The 21,384-nt window shown below is 41.7% G+C and overlaps 1 protein-coding gene across 2 annotated transcripts in view; it reads right to left on the reverse strand.

Annotated features, from left to right (window-relative positions):
- Window positions 1-21,163, reverse strand: part of LOC109281587 (uncharacterized) — a 50,570-nt gene extending 29,407 nt beyond the window's left edge. Inside the window, exons 1-4 of one of the 2 annotated variants that reach the window (XM_059721734.1) lie at window positions 21,029-21,163; window positions 14,459-14,573; window positions 11,989-12,088; window positions 10,220-10,319 (exon numbers count right to left, since the gene is read on the reverse strand). In XM_059721734.1, the coding sequence (XP_059577717.1) occupies window positions 10,220-10,319; window positions 11,989-12,088; window position 14,459 (201 nt within the window). In that variant the 5' untranslated portion in view covers window positions 14,460-14,573; window positions 21,029-21,163. Of the gene's footprint in view, window positions 1-6,239; window positions 6,528-10,219; window positions 10,320-11,988; window positions 12,089-14,458; window positions 14,574-21,028 lie in introns of those variants that run through there. The other variant, XM_059721735.1, reaches the window with a different exon arrangement.
- Between the last annotated feature and the right edge of the window lie 221 nt (window positions 21,164-21,384).

The following is a 21,384-nucleotide window of genomic DNA, read 5'->3' on the forward strand; positions in this document are numbered from 1 at the left end:
GAATATACCTCATCTGCTCGTGCTTGTAGGGAGGCAGTTAGGCGGGCCAAAGCTACCATGGAGCTGAGGATGGCAACCCAAGTAAAAGACAACAAGAAATTGTTTTTTAGATATATTGGGAGTAAAAGGAAGACCCAGGAAGGAATAGGACCCCTGCTAAATGGGCAGAAACAATTGGTGACGGACAGAGGGGACAAAGCTGAACTCCTCAACGAGTTCTTTGCCTCAGTGTTCCTAAGCGAGGGGCACGACAAGTCTCTCACTGGGGTTGTAGAGAGGCAGCAGCAAGGCGCCAGACTTCCATGCGTAGACCCTGAGATGGTGCAGAGTCACTTGGAAGAACTGGATGCCTTTAAGTCGGCAGACCTGGATGAGCTCCATCCGAGGGTGCTGAAGGCACTGGCCGACATCGTTGCAGAGCCACTGGCGGGAATATTTGAAAGCTCGTGGCGCACGGGCCAAGTCCCGGAGGACTGGAAAAGGGCCAATGTGGTCCCCATTTTCAAAAAGGGGAGGAAGGAGGACCCGGGCAACTATAGGCCAGTCAGTCTCACCTCCATCCTTGGCAAAGTCTTTGAAAAAATTATCAAGTCTCACATTTGTGAGAGCCCGGCAGGACAAATTATGCTGAGGGGAAACCAGCACGGGTTCATGGCAGGCAGATCGTGCCTGACCAATCTAGTCTCTTTTTATGACCAGGTTACAAAATGCCTGGACGCAGGAGGAGGGGTGAATGTCGTATACTTAGACTTCAGGAAGGCCTTCGATACGGTATCCCACCCCATACTGGTGAACAAGTTAAGAGGCTGTGACTTGGATGACTACACAGTCAGGTGGGTGGCGAATTGGCTGGAGGGTCGCACCCAGAAAGTCGTGGTAGATGGGTCGGTTTCGACCTGGAAGGGTGTGGGCAGTGGGGTCCCGCAGGGCTCGGTCCTTGGACCGATACTCTTTAATGTCTTCATCAGTGACTTGGACGAGGGAGTGAAATGTACTCTGTCCAAGTTTGCAGATGACACAAAGCTATGGGGAGATGTGGACATGCCAGAGGGCAGGGAACAGCTGCAAGCAGACCTGGACAGGTTGGACAAGTGGGCAGAAAACAACAGGATGCAGTTCAACAAGGAGAAATGCAAAGTGCTGCACCTAGGGAGGAAAAATGTCCAGCACATCTACAGCCTAGGAAATAACCTGCTGGGTGGCACGGAAGTGGAAAGGGATCTTGGAGTCCTAGTGGACTCCAAGATGAACATGAGTCGGCAGTGTGACAAAGCCATGAAAAAAGCCAGTGGCACTTTATCGTGCATCAGCAGATGCATGACGAATAGGTCCAAGGAGGTGATACTTCCCCTCTATCGGGCGCTTGTCAGACCACAGTTGGAGTACTGCGTGCAATTCTGGGCGCCACACTTCAAGAAGGATGCGGATAACCTGGAGAGGGTCCAGAGAAGGGCCACTCGTATGGTTAAGGGCCTACAGACCAAGCCCTACGAGGAGAGGCTAGAGAAACTGGACCTTTTCAGCCTCTGCAAGAGAAGGTTGAGAGGAGACCTTGTGGCTGCCTATAAGTTCATCACGGGGGCACAGAAGGGAATTGGTGAGTATTTATTCACCAAGGCGCCCCCGGGGGTTACAAGAAATAATGGCCACAAGCTAGCAGAGAGCAGATTTAGATTGGACATTAGGAAGAACTTCTTCACAGTTAGAGTGGCCAAGGTCTGGAACGGGCTCCCAAGGGAGGTGGTGCTCTCCCCTACCCTGGGGGTCTTCAAGAGGAGGTTAGATGAGTATCTAGCTGGGGTCATCTAGACCCAGTACTCTTTCCTGCTTATGCAGGGGGTCGGACTCGATGATCTATTGAGGTCCCTTCCGATCCTAACATCTATGAATCTATGAAAAGGTATTTATAAATTTTGCATGGCTGCACATGTTAAGGAGATCAGTAGGTATCTGGATCTGTCTTCTCTTAGAAGAAATTCTACAAGCCATTTTATAGCAAACAGGAAAGGGGAATTGGATTTTTTTTACCATGTTATTGATTGCCAAAAAGTTTTTATGGATAAACTTCTGAAGAGTTTCTTTACATAAATGAATGCTCCATTTTTTTTTTTTTTTTTGTGTAGATGTGATATCTTTTAATTGACCAACTGATTAGTTGGATAAAAGTTCTTGGCCACTCATGTGATCTAATAAAGATATCACATCTACTCACAAAACCTTGCCTGCCTATATCCTTAGACCAACACGGCTACACCCAAACCCCCCAAAAATTGTTGTAACTTTTATGTCTGAAACTGGAACCATATATATTTAAGAGCAAAAGAATCAATGGAAGAATGTGGCACTATATTTTTTACATTTGGTGTAAATTGGCAATGTCCCACTGACTTCATTGGAGAGATATCAAAACAGTCTGGTTGACAAATTTACTCCTTAATGGCTGTTAAAGCAATCCAGTTAAAGTCTGAACTTGCTCCCTTTCTGACAATCTACCATATACATGGGCACATCTGAAGATGTGGATTTGTGGAGGACTGCAAAATTTATAACATAAATTGGGTTATAAATAAAATTGGGAGATCATGGCTTCCACAGGAGAATCCACAAAGATGCACAGTGCAAACCCAATTGCAGAATATGGAATTACAGAATTATTATTTTTAAAACCATTTCTAATCCAGGAATTTTTTCTAGGAAATGATCTTTAGCCTGATTTAAAGAAAAATTTGCAGATACTTATTTTGCGCACAGAATGAAGAATGAGAACACTCACTGTATATACACCGATACCAAATCAGCCACCAGTAAATAGCCATCTTCCTGATAAAGCACCTAAAGAAATACTGCTTTTATTCTTTAGCTGTTTTTTATCATTCATTCATTCATTCATTCATTCATTCATTCATTCATTCATTATTTTAATATCCTTCCTAGTTTATACACAGAAAGGTTTAATCCAAGTTCTCACTTAAAAAAAATTCAGAGAGGCCTCTCAATAAAAGTACACATTTTATAATAGCTTGTTTTCTTCTATGTAAAGTATAGTTATGGCCTGAAAAACAACTGTTTAAGAACTGCGCGCCCAACAACTATATGTTGTTCCTTGTGTTGTAGAGCAAAACAAACTCTTAATCCTGAACGGCCCATGCAAGTATGGAAAAACCAGTGGTGTTCTGCTAGATCAGTGGTACTCATGCTCAACCTTTTAGTACACTGGGCCAGATGGGTAATGCCCAGTCCCTCTGTAAGCCAAATACAGCTGGTAGACCCAATCTAGTACCCAGAGCAGGCATGACAAGGCCCCATATGGCTTTGCTGAGGGGGATGGGGTGCAGCCCAGCCCCAATCTAGCCATGCGGGGAAAGGGGGCTTGGCCTGGACCTAACCCAGCCCCACAGGGAGAAGGGAGTGTGACTTGACCCTGCAGGCTGAAGGGGGCATAGCCTGGACCCATAGGGTTAGGGACAAAGGGGGGCATGGATTGGTTCCAAACCAGTTGTGCATAGGGAAGTGGCCCAGTCCCAATCAGCTGTGTGGAGGAAGGGTTGTGATTTGGCTCTGACACACCCTGTGGAGCTTGGGATCTTGACCCCAGGGAGGAGTGGCAGTATTAACAGCAACTGCTTCTCTGCCATCAAATATCCTGACTCTTGGGGAGCCCCACAGGCCAGATTCCAAGTCTCTGTGGGTTATATTTGGCCCACGGCTTGGAGATTGAGTGCCCCTGTGCTAGATGAACAAACAACATTTTAATAGTTGACACTTGCATATAGTGATCTCAAAACACTTTAGAAAAGCCCTTAATCACTTTTATTATTGTTCTACAGATGGAAGATAGATATACAGAACACTTAAATAGTTAGCCTTAAATGACAAAGTGACCTAGTGGTATTCCTGGGAATAGTACTCAAGTCTCCTGACATACTCATTATTCCTTGTTCTAAACAGTAGATGACAATGTTGGTGTTAAAAATGTCACCTCCTATAATAAATTTCAACCAGACTGAGGTCTTGCTGTTGCTTAAGTTATAAACTCCTGAATTTAGGAATGTACAATGGAAATATTGGCACAAAGTTTTATATCTTTTTATGGGCTTTCAACCTATTACTTAATTGCAAGGTTTAGTACTCCTCGTATAGTAGACTATTAAGTTAATCTTTTATTTGCTTTGATCAGTCATCTTGGGGGAAAAAAATAATTTCATTTGACTGCATTGTCAGTCAAGATACAATCAGAATCTAAAAAGATATCTACAACTGGAGTTGTCTGCAATGAAGTTTCATTTGTAAAATATAAAGATTCCAGGTTGAGCTCAAACTTAGAGTTTTGTTTTTTAAACTGTACAAAGTTGAAAAAAAAATGATTGAGAGAGAAAAACTATAGAATCCAAGTGACAATTTTCTAAACCACAATTACATTCTAACCAACTGCAATATTTTATAGACTCATATAACAATTGAGTAAAGTCACATTTTTGTCAGTCTTGAACTCAATCCTTCTCTTGCTTAAGTACATAGAAATTGTTTCACTGGCCTCAGAGAAGTGAGTCCACCACCACCACCACCTTCTTCCTATAGGCCTGATCCAACCTTTGAAATTCACCAAGTAGGAGTGGGCCTTTTGGAAATATAATCTAAAACATACTTTTCTGTTAGAAAAATGGAACCTAAGATTGCATCTTTCACTTAAATTAGGTCATTCTTATTTAAATAAGTTAATAAAAAGCAAAAACATTCAAAATAATTAAAATATATTGAAAGATATTATCCAATTTTGTTCTACAGTGAAATTAATATTGCATTTCTGAAAAGAGATGCTCCTGAAGGAAGCATAATTTCCTAGTGAAATGTTGGAAATCTGCAATGTTGACCGTATGCTGGAATTTATTTTCTTCCTATTTGTATTCCTATACTGAAGGAACCATTTAATAACTGGTATTTGGCTCTATGACCTGTACTTTCCAAAACAGGCTTTTGGCATCACAAACCTAATGGGGTATTTAGAATAAAATCTTCATTCTATCTAAACTAAAATATCTGTCTTAGAAGCATTTACATTTATCACAATAATAGTTCTGTTTGTACTGCATACTCAGCTGAGCTATGAGACTAGCACTTTAAATATAGTATCTTTATCTGTCGCATTATGCCTGTAAACCTTCAGCTGGTTCAAGCTGGTTGAAGGCTGCTGCTTTAGCCCACTTGGATAGCTATTTTTATTTACATTGCCATGGTTTATAACAGTAATGGCCTGCAGGTTCAAGTGTCATGGTATTGTTTAGTGATTAGAGCATGGTTTTGGGAATTAGCATCCTAATTCTGGGAATTAGGTTCTAATGCAACCTTTGTCATTGACTCAGCATATGACCCAGGGCGAGTAATTTATACTGACTGCTTCAGTTTCACCACTGATAAAATATTTATTCACTTCATGGATGTAAGGTGTGATTAATTAATAGCTGTAAAGTGTTTTGAGGCTTTGTAAAGAAATACAATGTGTGGTACAAATTCAGTGCGCCTCTGGAGGTACCCATAATGCCCCTCAGTAGCGTAAAGGGGGAGAACTGTGTCCAACCATGCTGCCATGGAAATCTACTTTAATTCCAATTTCTTAGTTTTAACATGGAGATCAGGCTTTGGTGCTCAATACTTTTTTCCTGCTCCAAAAGCAACAGCAGCCACTATCTTTTTCAAATTTAACAAATGAAATACTGACTACATAATTTGCTGGCATCTATAAAACACAGCATATACAGTCAAAACAGAAAGTTTTGCTCCTTTGTATGTTGCTATGGAAATGCATACAAAAGACTCTTGCAGAGGACATTTTTAGTAGTTAGTTTAAAGGTTGATGATTTATGTGATAATGAAGAAAGACTTATAAAATAACCAGAGATCAATTTCAGTTTAACTATTCAGCTTTCAAATTTTTCATCAATGGAGAAAAGAAAATGGCCAGCAAAATGTAGCACCCAAAGTTAGAAGTAATTTGCATGTGCCATTATGTTAGAAAAGCAAAAATATTCCATCAGAACAGGAAAAGATTTGTGTGTTTTGTGAAGTTTTAGTGTATTTATACTGATGTCTCCTCAGCTTTCCCTGTCCCCGAAGCCAAAAGAGATTCTATCACCAAGTACATTCTTTTTTAGATTTAGCAGCTTGACTTGCATGAGAGGTTAGAGCTCAGCAAAAATGAATGGGGTGGGGGGGAGAGGTAAACAAACAAAAACCCCACTGACCTCCAAAACCAATTGCTCCATGGTAAGCTGAACTCCTCTTTCAAGTGATGTTTCTTGATTAATCTTAGTTCTTTTATCCTTTTCACACCCAGGTTGTCTGGAAGTTGTTTGTTATGAAATATGAGGCAGAAATGATATAGGCTAGGTGCAGACATTCAAAAAGCCCAAGGCAGAATCATTCTAAGTTATGCTGTGGCAGACCAATGGGGAGGAGGAGAGGGGAGGGGCCTGGTCCCTGGGTGTCAGCCTATGTGACCAGGGCCGGCCCATCCTATCTATGGAACCTGTGGCCGTGGGGGGCCCCAAAGAGCTGGCATTGGTGGCTGTGTTTGTTGTGTAACTTGCCTGCCTGCTCCATGGGTTGGGTGTTTACTTACCTGTTTTGGGAGGAAATTCCGGCTACTACCCCTCCCCCCATGTGTGCCAGGACTTTCATTTCCTTCCTGGCCAAAGCAGAAAACCAAACAGGGCCAGGGCGGGAGACTTTAAGTATTGCTATGAGAAGGGGTGGGGGGGCACAAATGCAAGCATTAGCCCCTGGGTGCTGGAGACTCACGTTACATCACTGAAGTTGTATGATTTTCTGTAAGTAGTGTAGTTTAGATCAGTAGTGAACAGAACACACATTTGCCCTTGACATAGAGGAGGTGGGAGGGGCAAATATTAGACTGGGCTCTGCCATTTTTAAATGAGTCTGTGTGCTCCAAACTTCTGTTCTGTTACAAGTATAGGTCAGTTTCCAATCACTTACACTGGTAAAAATGTAATGTCTGTACGTGGCCAAAAATGTTTATGACCTGCCAAACATCATATTCTGCCAGGGTTCAGGTTATCTTGGCTCACACTGATTGTATTTTCAATGCAAAAATATTCAGCCAGTCATGAGATCCCATAGCCAGTTCTGGCAATGCAGTGGGATATACCCTGCTCACATTTACACTAGTGAAAACCCACTGAAGTCAGGGGAGGTTGCACTGCATAAGAGAACAGAATGCAGCCTACTTGCTTGCATCAAATAAACTTTGAATAAGCACAGGGGTCAATAAATAAACAGCATCATTTGGAGGTTTGGGATGTGAGGTTTGTTTTGGGCTAATCTTTAATATAAACACTTTCAAGACTGCTATATATATTTTGCCTATTGATGTTGTGAAATGCATCTTAGGAAAGTACAGCAGGTTGTATCTAGGGTTGTGTGAAGCAGGTCCTATTTGATTTAGATTCAGCCTGAATTGGGGACAGTGATTTGATTTGTTGATTTGGATCACTGTCCCTGATTCGATTCAGCCAAATCCAAATTTGAAGATTTGATGCTGATTCGGAGAATCAGCAATTTGGCCATAGACACAGCTTTCAATGTTTTTTCTACATACCTTGAGGTACCAGAATGGCTTGTGAATGCTGTGATGCTGGGGTGCATGGAGCGTTCCACAGGAGTGCAGGGGTGCTCCATGTGCTCGGTGGCGAGCCCAGAAGTGGACCAGAAGTATTTCTGATCCAATGCCGGGTCCGTTGGGGAGCGTGCAGGGGGCCCCCCATGCCCCTTTGGCTCAGCGATCAGCCATGGGGGGACCCTGGGTGCCCCCCCAGACCCAGGAGGCACTAGTTGCCTAGCCAGGGGGATATGCGAGGGCCCCCTGCATGCTCCCCGGCGGACACAGAAGTGCTTCTGGTCCACATCCGGGTCTGCTGCCAAGCGCACTGGGGACACTCCACATGCTTCTGTGGGATACTCCATGCACCCCAGCATCACAAGGTTCATGAGCCGCCTGCTACCTAAAGGCATGTAGAAAAAACATTTAAAGCTGCGTCTATGTCTGAATCACCGATTCTTTCCTAATCTCTCCGAATCTACTTAGAGGGTTCCGATTTGATTCAGAGAGATTATAGGGTCCTCCGATTTGATTTGGATTCAGAGATTCAGCCACTGAATCAGGCCGAATCGAATCGGGACCAAAACTTCGCACAGCCCTAGTTGTATCTGAGAGGTGGGAATGATGCACTGAGAACACCTTGAAAGAGGATGAAAAAGGTATTTTCAACATGAACTAGCCTGATATCAAAATCTATTTGCCAGCGATAAAATGTACTGTACTGGATATATAAGACTTTGGGTTTCCCTGTAACTATAGTGGTTCTGTTTTGATGATTACTCATTTGTGCAATGCAGATTGAAAAACGCTATTGTTATAATGCAATTGGATGTGCAAAGGTTTCAAGAACAACCTGTAGAAATCATGAACTGACAACAGAGCATCGAGTAGAATTCTAATTAGCCCTGAAGAATATTCTGAAGTGCAAGGATACATGCCAAGAGGCATGCGCCTTAAGTAGTCATCCATCAGTTCTTTCACTACTTCATCAAGTATGTCTTGAACCTTAAAGACAGAATATTTAGTTGTGAAAGTCTGACTAACAAATAGAAGCAGATGATTATTTTGCAGTGATAAAGAAGAAATCTTTTATGTTCAGAGACTCTTGTGAGTATATCATCCTTCATCTTATGTTTGTCTGCCATTTTTTCTTCAGTTTTAGACAAGTTGACCTAAAAAATGAACAAATATCATATTTATCCTAACTTTATTCATTTACACTAGGTACAGACAGTGCACATAAGCTAGTATAAATGATTGGAAACCTGTCTACATCTGTAACAGAAAAGAAATTCAGCACACACAGACTGGCTTGAAACTGGCAGAACCTGGTTTAAGAAAGACCTGGATGGATGTAGTATTAGACTTAATTATTTTAGATTAGAGAGGTATATTGAATTTCTGTCCCAGATCCCATAGCAAATCTCCTTAATTTGCTGTCCTCCAGCATCCTCTCACGGTCGCATGCTAGCCTCAGCTGGTGCTCATCTGCTTGGTGAGCACTGGGCCAGCCCCACCCCCAGGTTGTCACAGACAAGAGCCAGAAAAGTCTGTCTCCTGCCTGCATGGCAAGGTGGGGGGATGGGAGGAACAGAGCCCCCCTGCCACATGGACCTGGCCACACACCAGCACAGCAGAGTGGGGGCCCACATAGTGCAGTGGAGGTCTCAATTCCCCCACCCCTCCCCAACCTTCTTGACAGCTGCGGGCAGGAGCCATGGCTTAAAGCCATATACTGTCTGCAGCACTAGGAATTGGGGGTAGGCAGGTGGGGATCAGAGACCCTGCCATGTCCCCCCCCCCCCCAGCTTGCGGTGTCAGGGCTGGGAGGTGTTGGTCCTGGTCTGTGTAATGTGGGGGGCTCTGCTCCCCCCATCCCTGGTTCCCAGCACACAGCTCCAAGCCATGGCTCCTGGCTGCAGCTGTCAGGAGGATAGGGTGGGGGGCAGGGGAAAAGAATGGAGCCCCCCACCATACAGGCCCAGCCCTGAGCTAGCACCACCCCCCTGGTTCCCAGCATGGGGGAGAGACAGCTGTACGGCTCCAGCGCTGGCATCCCAGACCCAAGTCAGCATAGCTGGGGTGGCGCTGCACAGTGGGGGCCCCTGTTCCTCCCCTCAGCCTGCTTCTGGAAGTCAACAGTTGGTTGGGGGGGGCTGCGCTGCCCAGTCAGTGGTGACTGGCTTCTCAGCCAGTAGGCTGCTGGGAAACAAGTGAGAGCGACCCAAGCCTGCTGGCCTCCTCCAGTACAAGCTGCTGCTGTGCCCTAGTGATGAACATGAGTTCTCTTCACTCCTGAACTAATCTAGGGTGCTTAGAAAAAGCTGCAAAAGTTAGTGCAAATCTGCCTTGGGCTTTTCGAAACTCTGTACCTTGCCTTAGCTTCCATCTATCATTTCTCCTGAAACAATGCACCTTACTAATGATGAACCCAAACTCCAAAATTTATCAATGGATGCAGATCTGAATCTGAGCTCTCTGAAAGTATTCAGATAACTGTTTTGATTCAAAGCCATCTCTAATCTGAAGCATCTCAAATAGAATCAAAGGCAGGGGTTGCTCATATTGCACAAAATAAAAATGGCACTAGAAATTCGAAGCACAAACCATTTTCATGTCTTGTAGTTGATAGGGCTCAGCACCAACTGTCAAGGACTCTCCGATATAAGGCCTTAGCTTCTTCTCCCTTTCTATATAAAGCTCCCCCCTGTACAACAATATAAAATTAATTATACAGGTTTGCTTCACTTTATCAAAAGTATCAAAATGGGTCTTCCTGTTGTTTATCTTAAATGGTTCTTTTCTTTCCATTTTAATAAAGAACCAATAGTCTGTCTATAGCTAGCTCTGGTACTAGAAGTGGTCTAGCTGCATTAGCATAGCACTCCAATGAGGCTAATATACCCTGCTTCTCAGAGTATATTTACCCTTCTCAGCAGGCATAATTAGTCTGGGCAGAGCACTTGACTAATGCAGCTAGACTGTTTCCAGAACGAGTTACCTCATTCAGAGCTAACTTGTCTAGCTCTACAAGGCACTGAATTGTGCTGTACTGAATTACCCTAGGTGTCATTGTATTTATAGAGTAAACAAAATAATAAATTAATCTAAATCCAAACACTTGTTCCTGCTAAAATATCTATTACCAGCTTTTGGAAAAAAATAGTTGTTCTTTTCCAAAAGTTGTTCAATATTTTTGGAAAAGAATACAAAACATTGCCAGTGCCAAATGGAAATAGATCATATAATCATGAAAGTCAGAGAAGGAAAACTAGTTATTAGATCATTCAATCCGTTCTCCTGCCAATCTAGAACATCTCACTTTAATACGCCTTCTAGCATTTTGTTCAGTACCAAGCAGTGGGTTTTTTGTGAAATTATTGTATAATTAGCTGACATATTTCATTGTACTGTCACATTGGGCACATCTACACAAGATACTTTACTGCACACTAGACTAATCTAATGTGCAGTAAAGAATTACCACCACAGGCACCAACTTTTATGTTTACTGGAGCAGGGCCTAAAATGATGGGCATATGGCAAGTTTTACGCATTTCAAGTGACAGCCCTCTCGAGGGGGGCCAGGGTCCTCAGGCCCCCCCATGTACTCAGCACCATGATTACCATGTGTACAGCAATTACTGCACAGATTAGTCTGATGTGCCATTTTATAGTACCTGTGGATACAGGTACCGAAAATTGCTACATTAAACTAATGCACCAAAGTTCATGTGTGGACATGGACTGGATTGCTCTTAGTCATCTTAGGCAGTGGGGGGCCACAGGGAGCAAGGAGAACTCTCGGTTCGGTGGGATGCTGGCTACCAGCCACATGGAGATCAGGACCTGTTCTGATCTCCATGGGTCAGGGAGAGCTGTCCTGGCTGCCAGGCAGCTGCCTCCCAGCCATGTGGAGATCAGAACCCAGCAGCAGCTGGGACAACTTTCCCCAACCCTGCAGAGGTCAGGACCAGCCCCCCATGCCTCCTGCTAGCTCAGAGCTCCCCCTGGCTGCTGCAGTCAGGGCAGAGCAAAGCAGAAGCAACCCTAGACTGAATTGTTCCTGTTGGGATCAAATTTGTTCCCGACAGGTTCACATTCAGGTGCATGTAGAGGCACCATTTAATGCATCTGAATTTTCTGTGCAGAAAATTCAGGTGCATTAATTGCACATGTGTACATGCCCACTGAGGCCAAAATCATCTTCTTACCAGGATAATTTTATAAAATCTATGCACAGGGTGTGGCTGTGGGATTGTGCCATTGTTATTCAGTCAAGACCTATCAAAAAACCATAAGGTTTTAGGAAAGCCTTCAACAAATGTAACACCACAATTTTTATTTCAAAAAAGAAAAATCAAGTGTCTATTTACCTGAGGTTCTGGACTCTGGCCTCTAGTTCAGGCAGATTTTCCACTGTGGAGTGAATTCGACTCTGGAGAGTACCTTTATTTTCCCTGTCTTGATAAGACACTTTAAACAATCAAAAGCACAAAATAAACTATTAGAGGGACTTTAACCTTCTGCACTGTCATAAAAATGTGCACACAGTGGTTTCTCAGAAGTTCAGCCATGAGATTCTTTAAAAAAATTATCTGAATTCACTGTTTGTTAAATATACCAGTTTAGTAGCCCTTAAGACTTACAACCTTTACTCATAGACATTAATCTACTGAAGTTTCATCATATTATAAAGGTATAGCAGCTGTGACATAGAGGGACCATTTCTGGAGGGGAAGAGACTCTCTAAACTAAGATTGGTGCTTCTGCTGAGGCTGTAAATAAACATGCCAATCAGGACCCATTGTGGCAGGATTTTTGAAAGTTTTAATCTCATCTGTTGGGAAACTGGACTGACTGATGCATTATTTCATCTAAGGTAAAAATATAACCAGGGATAATAGTAGCTTGTAGAAACCTGTGGCCTGTGCTGCATTTTACCTGGCAGAGTAGAGGTGAAGATTCTTTAATCCATTACAAATCCCTGGAGTCATCCAGACCCTATAACCTAACAACTTGATAGTGACTTATGCATATATTCAAAAGGTGATTACAAAGTTGCTCAGTCTGAGCCCTATTCTACCATGCAAGGGAGTATGAAGCATACCACTCTCCTTGCGTTCCTGGAGCCTGTGTGGGAGACAGCAGGGGCTATTGGGCTACTCCTCTCACCCAGTTTCCTACTTCTGCTCCTGGGGCAGTCTCTGAAGTGACTTTGACTCCAGCGTGCTGGTTTTGTTCACTAAAAGCATTACAAAAAGGGAAGCAACTATGTAAGTCAAAGGCTAGAAACAGCTGATCAGGAGTCTTCTGTTAAAATGCATTTCTGTTGGAAATTGCAGTTTTAGTTTTTTAGAAATTTTCTGCTGGGAAATTTAATATTGTTTTTTAAAAATTTATTTTTTCCTTTGATAAAACAGAATGAATTATTGTGTTTGAGGTTGGTTTGACCTAAATTGGAATATTTCCTTTTGTTTTGTAACTGACCTACAACATTTTTTTTCCAAATCAGTTCCACAAAGCATTAAACTGCATTTCCCTAGCAGCTCCCTGGGAGCTTTTAACTTTCCCTGGGCCAGCCAATTATCCTCATCAGCTGGCCCAGTCTTTCTAAGCAGGCCTGCAATTATTTTCTTACTGCCTGCAGCTGGGCTGTAGCCCTTGAGGCATGTAGTGCTACAATGGGTTAAAGAGGAGGGGAGATGCAGTATCCTTACTCCCTTGTGCAGGTGTGCAATCTGAGTCTCTACCTTTCCTTTTATTATTCACTTGTCTCAACTGAGTAATATTGAGCCAGATTCTGCCCTTAGTTGCAACCTCATGGCAATGGGACTTATGATAGCTGAGAGCAACTAAGGCTCTGGTCCTGCAGGTAAGTAGACATATGGTAGCTTCAGCAGGACACTGCACATGAGCAAGATACTTCACATGTTTGAAGCACATGCACATTTGTTTGCAGGATGTGGACTTAAACAGGTATTATTTACAACATTCATATGCAGAATAAACAGCAGAAGAAAACTATTAATCCAGAAATCTCAGTCAGACTCAACATATTTGGTGTTACAGGCTGTACATAGGAAGATATAATGCAATGCAGTGTGAGTGATACCATACCTTTGCCAAACATTTTCTTTTCTAACTGTAATTTCTTAAGCACTTTCTCCAGCTGAACTTTTTCTTCATTCAGCTTTCTGAAAAGCCAAGGCAAATTACAATTTCTACCATTCTTAAGAAGTTGCATTTTATTGAACACTTTCATTAAGTTGTGTGGATACAATAATGGTACTTTTCCGTTACCATTTCTAGATTGACACAGATTGACTTAAGGGGTATTTACCATAACCAATCACCTACCAGTTCTGGGTGAAGAGAGTAACATTTTTTTTTTCATTTTTTTATAGGTTTTTACTGTGTAGGTGCCTGCTACTGTCAGACTTCCAACCCCTTTAGAGTCTGTTTCGAAGGGTAAAAGCAAGATTAAGAACACCAGATCTTTGGCTCAAATGATTTCTTCTATCAGGATGCCAGTAACAGACTACTCAGACTTCTTAAAGGATCAAACTATTTTCCTGGATTAGTGTGTGACCCATTTCTGCACTTACTAACTGTGGGAAGAAAGCTTAAACTTTCTCTGCTGGCCTGGGCAAATATGCTTTCTTACAAAAAGAACTTAGTCTTTTCTTGAAAAAAAATTAAGCTGATACAATTTTCTATATAGAAGTCACATAACATGTAGGTAGAGATGGTAAAGAATAAACTTCTGGGAATTTCAATATATATTAGTAAATACTTTCAGAAGTAACCTTACAGAAAGTTTGAATAAATGATTGGTGTTATTACTTTTTCATTTCATCCCTTTGTTTTTTCATCTCGTGTTGTTGTACACTTCTCCTGGCCAAGATGTTGTCAATCATTCTTTGCCTCGGGTATGACAGTACAGCATTTAACTGGCTTCCTAAAGGGGTGAGAAAAGCATGAGTAATTTTACAGGTAGTACCCTTTTTAATAGTGTAGGCCTGATCATATATTCCTTATGCACCTGAAAACTCCTGTTGACTTTACTGAGAATGTTGAGTGCACAGAGAATGCAGGATTTGACTCTTAATATAATCTGTTTACAAGCCTATATGAAAAATATAATCCAACCCCAATTTTAATTTCACTTTCACACATGTAAATCAGGAATAACTCTGTGGAAAGTCAGTGGATCAGCACAAATGGATTGCTTTCAAGTCCTATACTGCTATGCTGAATAAACACAGAAAAGAATGTAGCATTCCTCATGCTCAGAAACTTATATTAAAATTAACCATTTATTCCAGAAGTGTAACAAGAGGGTTATCCACCCTATATAGTAGTGGCAGCATAGGCACTAGTGATAGCTCCATTCTTGTACCCCTCTCTAAACTGTTCCAAAAGGCCTTGTCCCAAATTTTCTATTGCATTATCCTGTTCTTATTGGGTTGCTTTTGTTGTTGCTAAAAGGTTATTCTTAAAATCTTTCCAGCTGTCAAAGATCATATTTGGGGGTCAGGCTAGATGATCTGATCAGGTCCCTCCTGACCCTAGTTACTATGAAACTATACTGTAGGCAATAGAGTAGATAATGAGGTAACAGCTCATCATTTCAGGAAAAACTGGAACATTTTCAAGGGTGACCTCCTAATGAGTATTATTTAAATGAAATTCCATAGACAAATTATGAAAAAAAATCTAAGCAGAGAATATAGTGGACTGGATATTTCTGTGAAAATAACCATCAAATCTGAACTGGTACCTTTACAAAAAGCAATAATTAGCTGCTTGAGTTCAAGAAGGAACTTCCCCCCATAAGCCAGTTATTCTGGGGTTTGTTTCTTTCTTCCCCTGACACTTCTAGGGCTGACCAGTGTAGGAAACCACACGCTGGAAGGAAGAGATGATTGGCTGATCTGATATGACAGCTTCTATGTTGGGTTTCCTGTTATTCTTCGCTCTTTCCCATGACTCTGAGTGGGGTCAGGATTGGGCCATATTGCTTGGAAGGAAATCTACCACTCACCCTTCAGTAACTGCTCAGAGTACATTTGCCTCATAGACTGTATTCCTGCAGGTCCATAGAGCTTTCTCATCTCTTTGTAAAGTTCTGTTCCCCTCAAGTGCTTGTCAACTATCTTTTCAGTCTGTGAATCTTCACTGATGGAAGATGTGCTGTATTTATGAAAGTAAGGCACCTTAAAAAAATCATAAAATCCCTGTTTTCTTCCCCTTGTGTTACCAATTTGCCAGATTTCTAGTTTGCATCTGTTTCTTAGGACAAGGAATGGTCTTTGTGTGTTTTGTAACAGCACTGAGCTCGTTGCTTAACAAAATACATTCAGCTAGCAACAACTGCTTTATGTAATGATGTCAGGGTTTGGGTTTCTTGTATAAATAAAGGAAGGTATGATAATATAACAACAACACCCATCCCTGGCAATGAAGCAAGCTTTACATGGGCACACAACCGGAGATCTCAGCCCAGCTCTACATTTTACTGTAGCTTAACCTCAGAATAGTTCCCTGAGGAAAAGACTTATTTTTATTTCATAGATGAAAACAATCAAGACAAGGAGAGATTGCATTATTAGCCCAATGTGGCAAAGAAATGACACATAGGCAGAACTGAAATTAGAGATGACAGATTCTCAATTCTGAGCCTGACACTTAGGTTAAGGCCCTGTGAATCCATGTATTAGAATTTGAGTGGCTTCCAGGGAGTGTGCCTATGATCTCTGAGCACTTAGAAAACTTATTGAAGTTGCCCCTAAATACCAGAATCAATTCAATACTGCTTTGTTGATTGAGGGCTGAAATGGCAGAAGCCATTATCCAAATCACAAACCTATATGGCAAACCTGGAAGTAGGTGCTGAGCCAGATGGTCTGAGAGGGTTCCTTTTGGCATCTGAATGTAAACTCAGAGGGCTGGTTGGTGTTGGAAGAGCTGTGTTTGTGTAAGAATCACAAAACACTCAGACACAGCACAAAGAAGGATGAGGAGGCTAGAGAAAGTCAAGGCAACAGCTATGTTGTAACATGGCATTTGAAAAAAAAAAAAAAAGCTAAAATATAGCTTTTATGGGCAATGTGTTGGGATTGTGAAAACGAAAACAATTTGCTTCCTATTGCGCTCAGGAAAACAGGACATTGTGTCATTCTTTTCAAGCATTTGTGATTTTAAGGAAATACCTGACTTCAGGATATCCACCTAGAGGAAACAACCCTCAGCACCAAAGCTAACAGCTTAAATCACATTATGTATGAATGGAACTCTCATATGTGTGTAAGAGTTGTCAAAACTGAAGAATCCCAAAATCATTTTTAAGCTACTATATACAACTAGAACTCATTCATCCAGGTAAATCATGTAGATGGAATTTCAAGTTAAATAAGCAACATCTGAATGCATGTCTGCAAATATAGTTCACTTTCAGGTGGTGTTTTTGGATAATATTTGCTTTGGATAAACAGAATTCCCTGTCTCTGTGGGGTGGGGGATGGCTGCTAACTCTTGAAAGCCAGAACAACTGATTAAATATAATAGGGGAATGTAATCCCTGAATGGGTCTCTCCTCTCAGTATATTGCCATAACAGGATTAATACAGTAAACCAAGCTTGATTATTCTGTTACTACATGCATACTTACTTATACTCTTGCTGAAACAAGGAATTATGGAATACTGCCTATTCTTGTGATGCAATGTTAAGATTTTGTTGGTGGAGAAAAGGGTGATACAATAATTTAAGAGAGAGAGGCTAAGGAGGGAGGGTTAGAAATGATGGGGGATAAGGTCTCTCCTTCCAGCTGTCTAAAAGAACAAATCTTTTTCCTTCAGAACTAAGAAGGAACAACAAATTTTGATTCCCTTTGGAGGTAGTTCATGGAGGATTCAAGGACTGTATGCCACAAGGATTAATTGGACCTAGCTATGTCTTCGAATGATAACAGACTAAAGAAGTGATGTGCAATGTACTGTGGATAAGTAAACTTTCAGGTTATGCAAAAGTTAAGTGTTGAAGAAGAGTGCATATGCTGAAGTGATATGCTGACTGAAGTTCTGTACTAACTGCTATAGTGTACACATTTCTTCATTTCTTTTATCCTCCCTTATGTTAACAATGGAATCAGTGCTCGAGTACATAAACTATTGATGTAAACGACAGTAATGAGAGTCCTGGTTACCTTTAGGGTTTGATTTGCCAGCAAAGCCAATTTAGAGGCAGCTCGAAACCCAGCATGGTTTTGTAGTTGTTGGTCTAACCCACTGCCCAAGCCATTCATTCCCGAGCAGGAATTAAGAGTCAATATTATGATAACTTTACAGGATCACAGAATACTTTTGCTGGTTTCAAAATATAAATAGAAACACCCAGAACTGGGATTAACCACATGAGTTCCACCTAGAATTTCCTTTAGGGTGCCTGTAAGGTCATCAGCTATTTCAAAGAATAGACAGACTCCCATACTCAAATCTTGGAAAGTAAAAGTCATCTTAGTGCAAACTCACTGCCTTGACTGATCCTGGGAGAGAGAAGCTGTTTCTTAGACAGCCAGGGATCAAGTTATATAGGGTTATATTGCACAAAATCAACACCTTGAATGGCATCCAGAAGGGAATAAGGTCATCAATGCAGCTGATGAGAAACTGGTGAAACATGTTCCTCCTGGCTAACCCTACTTAACTGAAAGCCAACCACATTCTGTGCAAGCCATGAGATATATTAAGGCTTAGATTGATATTTATACAGCTGATTAGGTTTCTATGATTTTGTTCAGCTTAAAGTGTGGGAAAAAAATTAAAATTAATTTCATCTTCAACTTTGAAGATGAAAAATGCCACGTGATCATTAAATTAACTAGTGATTAAAAGTATGATTACATATAAGCTCTTGAGTGGCATTTTCAAGCAGCAGGGCTAACTTTCATTTCATTTTCATCTAATTACAATTTGAAATCTATTTCAATGCTTAGTGTTGCACATAATAGCATAATATGCTAACACATAAGACCTACAATTCCCTATACTTAAAACCTTGTATTGTCCTTGTAAGCAGTATTGTGCCAGCTTTCTATTCTCATTTATCCTCATCTGAAGCTGTAAGTATATACATAGAAACTCCAGATTTACATAGATGTAACTGAGTTTAGTCTTTATCAAATACATTGCGTGCTGGTTTAATATCTGTATTCTAGAGCAGAGTGGGAACTGGATTTTCTGTTTTGAAGGAAGCTGCCATCTCAGGCTCTGCTATTCTGAGAAGAAACAAAAAAAAAGAAACATTTGAAATTTCTGCCAAACAAAATTCTGAATAAAATTGTTGGGTTGAGCAAAGCTTTTCATTTTTCTAAACTTGAAATGTTCCACTCCAATTTTAACCTCTTTGTTTGAAATTGATGGTGATTTGGGTACTCCACTCTATGGTATGGCTTACCAATTTTTTATATCTGGGTCAGATTGTAAATTCAGATTCAAATGGGAGGCTTGATTGCTGCCTTTTATCTCCATATTAAACCACATGAGGTACACAGGCAAACATTCTGCATTTGGCACAAGGTTAACAAGGTAGCCTTGTTTAGCTAGAATAATTTTCCATTTAAATTGAGCACCTAGGACAGAAATGACTGCTATTGAGGGCAAACCAGTTTTTCAAGTCCAAACCCTGGTGGTGGTAGCTAAGCAACAAATCACCAGCTGGGACATTTTTATCACCTGACAAGGCTGATCTGAGAGTCACCTGCCAAAGGGGACTGGATGTTAAAAAAACCCAGAGAGAATGAGAGAGAGAATATTTTGCTGACCCTTGGAGAGAAAGAAGGGAAAAGTTTGGAGAATGGGGAGTGAGGGGTGGAAGGAGAAAAAGAGAGTTACCATGATTCAGAGGAGAAGCCAAGCACAGGAGTGGGGATTCGGGATTCCTCAGATGACTTTAAAGGGCTCTAAAGAGGCTGGGAAAGTGAGACAGAAATGCATGCAGGTGTTCTTTGTTTTGTCCAGATCTGCACACTACTTATGCTAACTAAAGTAAAATGCTGAGGTTTTGAAACCATCAGAAATCCTGTATGTTGGTTTTCTGTAGTGTGCCCCTGAAAAAAATGAACCATGAACCCCCAGTACCCAAAAGGTGGCATTTGGGGGAAAGGTGTCACTGGGGAATCTGGGGATCAACAATGGTTTGGGGAGCTAAGGCAGCTGGCTTTAAATAGTGGTGGCCACTGGCCAACCCTTCTGGCAGCTGTGCCACAAGTTAAGCCCTTGTCCCTCCCCCAGTGCTGCTCTGATCCCTGATAGACTTTGCACCCCAGGGCACTGGCATGGAGGCAGGGGGCCTTTAGCTATGATCACATGGACTGGTGCTGCTGCAAAAGGAGGTGTCACCGCCAACTGCCAGGTTAACCCATCCCTGGCCCCACAACTGCCAGTGTTATGGCAAGCAAGGATTCAAAACCCTGAATTAGCAGAGCCAGGAAGAACCTGGCTCTTGGTGTTGACACTTGACACCTCTCCAGCAGTGCCCTGCCCCTGCTTAGCTCCACAGAGCTGTCCACTCCCTGCCTCTGTGCAACACCTCCCTGGACTGAGCACCCAGGACTACTCGCACAGCAGCAGCCTGTGCCACTTGTGGCACCCGTACTGTGGGTTGGCCACCCCTGGGCTAAGAGGTTTGATTTCTGTCCTGGAATTGCGGGGTAGATTTGCACCTTATAGACTAACCAAAGTAGTGCGCCAGAGAGGCTAAGGGAAGCGATTCAGTTGCCACCTACACAGTCCAAGAGAAGTTTAAACTGCCTCGACTCAAATACAGCAGCCCAAGAAAAGGAGCGCGCAGAGGGGGGAGTGAGCTTTACCAGGGCTGTGAGACAAGACTATGTTATGAAATATACCATTTACAACAACAGAAATTCATGTTGTAACAGACTGTTGAAATGCTCTGTTCCAAAAAGGCCAGAATAAAAAATTAGTAGAATATTTATTCCATTTTCACTACACAAAATTTAGCCAAAACCAATACTTTCTGCCAAATGTTTTGCTTTGGATGAATAAGCATTTTCCAAACAAAAAAAATGTTCCATCAGAAAATTTCTGACTAGCTCTATTAGGTTGACTAGATATTCTTTAACAGTTAGACGCGTTACAGTATTTCCACAAAAATATACCTTCAGCTGAAAATATAAAGGCAGTAAAAATAGCTCACAGAGATTTCTTCTATTTAGATCAACCTCTGACAATTATGGTTTTCTCAAACAACTATTTTACATGACCACATCCAAAAAGATCACTTGAATGATAAAACCACTCCCCACACTGAAAGAAAAAATGTGAAAATGCAACAACAGGACAAAGTGGCATTGCCGTCTGTGCAAACAGCACAATGATTTAGACATTTTACCTTATGTTTATGTTCCAAGGTTGAGGACGCTAAAGAAAACTAGGGATGCTGCTTAAAATAATGGTAGTTCCTTCACATATCCCCAGCTACGGTTTAACTGGATGGTGTTTAGTTAATAGTTTTAGTTGCTAAGGGTGTGTACTGTAACTTGCATTTTGTAAGTGTCCTCATGGTCCTATTGCCTGGCAGTATTTATTATGATATATTATATTTTCAATACCATCCAGTTTTGCAAAGAAATTAGATGTGACCACAAGGCTCTTAGCAAACATGTTCCTCATGTCATAACCCAGTGATTTTGGTGCCTTGGCACTATGGAGTTTTCTTGTCACATGAGAGCCTCTTGCACAGCGAGG

The sequence above is a fragment of the Alligator mississippiensis genome, chromosome 2 (genome assembly GCF_030867095.1).
Source record: "Alligator mississippiensis isolate rAllMis1 chromosome 2, rAllMis1, whole genome shotgun sequence".
Taxonomy (NCBI): Eukaryota; Metazoa; Chordata; order Crocodylia; family Alligatoridae; genus Alligator; species Alligator mississippiensis.